The 4,117-nt window shown below is 40.5% G+C and overlaps 1 protein-coding gene across 1 annotated transcript; it reads left to right on the top strand.

Moving 5' to 3' along the window:
* Positions 1-1,636: 1,636 nt before the first annotated feature.
* On the top strand, positions 1,637-3,617 carry LOC145015313 (amidophosphoribosyltransferase, chloroplastic-like). The gene has a single exon (XM_078973770.1). It carries the CDS (start codon positions 1,748-1,750, stop codon positions 3,488-3,490), a length of 1,743 nt encoding a protein of 580 aa, XP_078829896.1. The 5' UTR covers positions 1,637-1,747; the 3' UTR covers positions 3,491-3,617.
* The last annotated feature ends 500 nt before the right edge of the window (positions 3,618-4,117 follow it).

Consider the following 4,117-nt stretch of genomic DNA (forward strand, 5'->3'; position numbering starts at 1 on the left):
GAACTATCAAAACACTGGAAGATATGTTGCGAGCCTGTGTGATAAACTTTGGGAAAGCATGGGATACTTATTTACCCCTTGTCGAGTTTTCCTAAAACAATAGTTATCACACGAGCATCAAGGCTGCTCCATTTGAAGCACTCTATGGCCAGAAGTGCAGATCCCCTCTGCGTTGGGTGACACCCAGTTAGCTAAAGGACAAGTTCCTGACAGCACTCTCACAGGTCCGAAAATCATACGGGAAACGACAGAGAAGATCGTTCAAATTCGTGAAAGATTAAAGGCCTCTAGAGACCGATAGAAGAGCTACGCAGACAAACAAAGAAAACCTTTGGAATTCCAGGTGGGAGACCGCGTTCTTTTGAAAGTATCACCCTGGAAGGGCTTGATACGCTTCGGAAAGTGTGGGAAGCTCAATCCAAGATACATAGGGCCTTTCGAGATTATCGCTAGAATCGGCCCTGTAGCTTACAAACTCAACCTACCCCGCAAACTTAGTAACATACATTATACTTTCCATGTCTCGAACTTGAAAAAGTGTCTATCCGACGAGACTCTTGTAATTCCACTCAACAAGATAGAGATCAACGAGAGCCTCAACTTCGTGGAAGAACCTGTAGAGATCATGGAACGAGAGGTCAAGAAAACGAAGCAAAGCCGTATCCCGATAGTGAAGGTTCGCTGGAACGCCAAACGAGGACCTTAAGTCACTTGGGAGCGCGATGATCAAATGAAACTGAAATATCCTCATCTTTTCGCTTAGTTATTTGTAACTAGTTATTGCTTAAACTCTAATTTCTGGACAAAATTCTCTCTAATAGGGGGATGATGTGACAACCTGAAATTTCTATCTTATACAAACCCTATATTTCAATCTAGTCAAACTTACTTCTGTTAACTTTTAGCATAGTTTAGAGTCTATTTGAGTATTCTGAGCTTATTTATATATATATATATATATATATATATATATATATATATATATATATATATATATATCACTAAATTTGATAGTAAAAATAAAATGTCAAACGCCTATACTGTTATAATAAAAAAGAATTGATAAAAGAATGATACAAATACTCTAATAATGGCCGTAAACGAATCGAACATTTGACGAACCGTTCGATAGAAAGTTTGTTTATGTTCATTTATTCAATAAACGAATGAACATGAACACAAATTTTTGTTCGTTTAGTTAAATGAACAAAACATGAACCAATGGAGCTATAGCCAGACGGTATTCGGTGTTACCCTCATTCTTTGTGGTTGATGGTTTAAGTGCCGTCGTGGCATAAGTGATTTAAAGAGTAGCTTATGAATATTTTAGATTTGTCGTTAAAACAAAAAACAAAAAATAAGAACAATGGTTTTATTCGTTCATTTATGTTCATAAACATTCATTTATATTCTTGGTTTTACATTCGTTTATGTTCGTTCGCAAATATGAACGAATAAATAAAGAAGGTAATTTGTTTATCGCAGGAACATGAACAAAAAGAATTCATTCGTTTATTTGTTCACGTTTGTTCGAAAATTTAAAGGATTAACAAACCCTAATTCGTGATTTGTTCGGTTTTCTTAGCCCCGTTATAACCTAATAAAATCACACTCCAGTCAAACGCTCTAACATAATAAAATCACACTCCAGTCAAACATCATTTGTCCGGGAACATAAAAACACCAAAACCTAGCCCACTTTGGCTATTCATAGCCCGTATTCGCCCTTCGCTGCTCTCCTTCCACAATGGCCTCCGCCACCGCCGCTACCGCCGCCTCAATTTCCCACCGTTCCCCTCTCTGTAAATCCGTGGACAAACCATCTCCTGCCTTCTCTAAACCCACCCTCAAACCTCTACACAAAACATTGTCGTTCACTCTCACCCACAAAATCCGTTCAACAACCGCCGCTAAAAACCCAATCTCCGACGTTATTTCATCATCGGAATCATACCCAGATGAAGAGGATTTAGTATTCGATAACGACGATAAGCCTCGTGAAGAGTGCGGGGTTGTGGGTATCTACGGTGACCCAGAAGCGTCACGCCTCTGCTACTTGGCTCTCCATGCTCTCCAACACCGCGGCCAAGAAGGCGCCGGGATAGTCACCGCCACAGCCGAGGGCGTCCTCAAATCCGTCACCGGCGTCGGCCTCGTCTCAGAAGTCTTCAACCAATCAAAACTCGACCAACTGCCTGGAGACAACGCAATAGGGCACGTCCGGTACTCCACCGCCGGTCAATCCATGCTCAAAAACGTCCAGCCCTTCGTCGCCGGTTACCGGTTCGGTCGCGTCGGCGTGGCGCATAACGGAAATCTGGTAAATTATCAAACCCTAAGAGCTGAGTTAGAAGAAAACGGCTCAATTTTTGGAACTAGTTCAGATACTGAAGTTGTTCTGCATCTAATCGCCATATCTAAACAAAGACCCTTCTTTCTTAGAATCGTTGAAGCTTGTGAAAAGCTGAAAGGAGCTTATTCCATGGTGTTTATAACAGAAGACAAATTAGTCGCAGTTCGAGACCCATTTGGATTCCGGCCATTAGTAATGGGAAAACGAAGCAATGGCGCCATAGTTTTCGCATCAGAAACCTGCGCTCTAGATCTTATCGAAGCTAAATACGAAAGAGAAGTTAACCCAGGTGAAGTTTTAATCGTCGACAAAGACGGCATCCAATCCCTCTGTTTAATGCCACACCCAGAACCCAAATCATGCATCTTCGAACACATCTACTTCTCTCTACCCAACTCCGTCGTGTTCGGGAAATCCGTCTACGACTCCCGCCGGCAATTTGGGGAAATCCTGGCCACAGAGTCGCCGGTCGACTGTGACGTGGTGATTGCAGTCCCAGATTCCGGCGTGGTGGCGGCGATAGGGTACGCAAACAAAGCCGGAGTTCCATTCCAACAAGGATTAATTCGATCACATTACGTTGGTCGGACATTCATCGAACCCTCTCAAAGGATTCGTGATTTTGGGGTGAAATTGAAGCTTTCACCAGTAAGAGCGGTTTTGGAGGGAAAACGGGTGGTGGTGGTGGACGATTCCATTGTCAGAGGGACAACATCATCAAAAATAGTCCGATTATTAAAAGAAGCAGGTGCAAAAGAGGTTCATATGAGGATCGCAAGTCCTCCAATCATTGCATCTTGTTATTATGGTGTTGATACACCAAGTCCTGAAGAATTGATATCGAATCGAATGAGTGTTGAGGAGATTCGGGAATTTATTGGGGCGGATTCTTTGGCGTTTCTTGAAATTGATAGTTTGAAGAAGATGTTGAAGGGAGATTCAAAGAATTTTTGTTATGCGTGTTTTTCAGGGGATTATCCAGTGGTTCCAAGTGGGATTGTGAAAAGGGTTGGGGATTTTGTGGATGATGGGTTGAATGGGAGTATTGGGTCGATTGATGGGGGGTGGCTTCAAGGATCTAAAGAAAACAAAGGGGAGGATTTGGATGTGAATTATGAAGAACAAGTTCCTGTTTGATCTTTTTTGGTGTTTCTTGATCTTGGTTTTAGTATGACAACTTTTATATTGTTTTGTCTTGAAGGTGGTATTACGAAATATATGATCTTATGATATGATCTATGAATAATCTTAGTATATTGGTTTACTAGGTGTGAGACACGGGTTTATTAAAAAAAAGTTTAACATTGACCTCTGTTTTATTTTTGGAAAAGGCGAGGTAATGTAAAACATTGGTAATCCAATTTCTTATTGTAGTTGTAGGGTAACACTGGCTAATGTATAGAATGTGTTTGCAAAAGGTTAATTCTCTAATTGATTTTCATGATTCTTTTGATACAAAATGAGAATTGGTGGATTTTTGAGTTTTGAGATTCGAAATTGTTTAAAAGCTTGTTTTCATTTCCCCCGTGAAGCTTCTTTAAAGTAGGTTAATTGCAAGAAATCGCAGTGTAATTGTTTATACTTGGCTGGAAATAACAATGTACTTTCAGCCCTTTTTAATAATCGCAATGCATTCTAAGCCGTTTTTCTGAGTTTATGCTTTCTCTGGTTAAAAGTGGTCTTGGTGATTTAAGTTGCTCACAAAGTGAATAATTACATGACCCTCTCTAAACAAAATAACACCTCTTGATGTTATTCCAATTA

Source organism: Lactuca saligna, chromosome 9, assembly GCF_052625555.1.
Source record: "Lactuca saligna cultivar CGN05327 chromosome 9, ASM5262555v1, whole genome shotgun sequence".
NCBI lineage: Eukaryota > Viridiplantae > Streptophyta > Magnoliopsida > Asterales > Asteraceae > Lactuca > Lactuca saligna.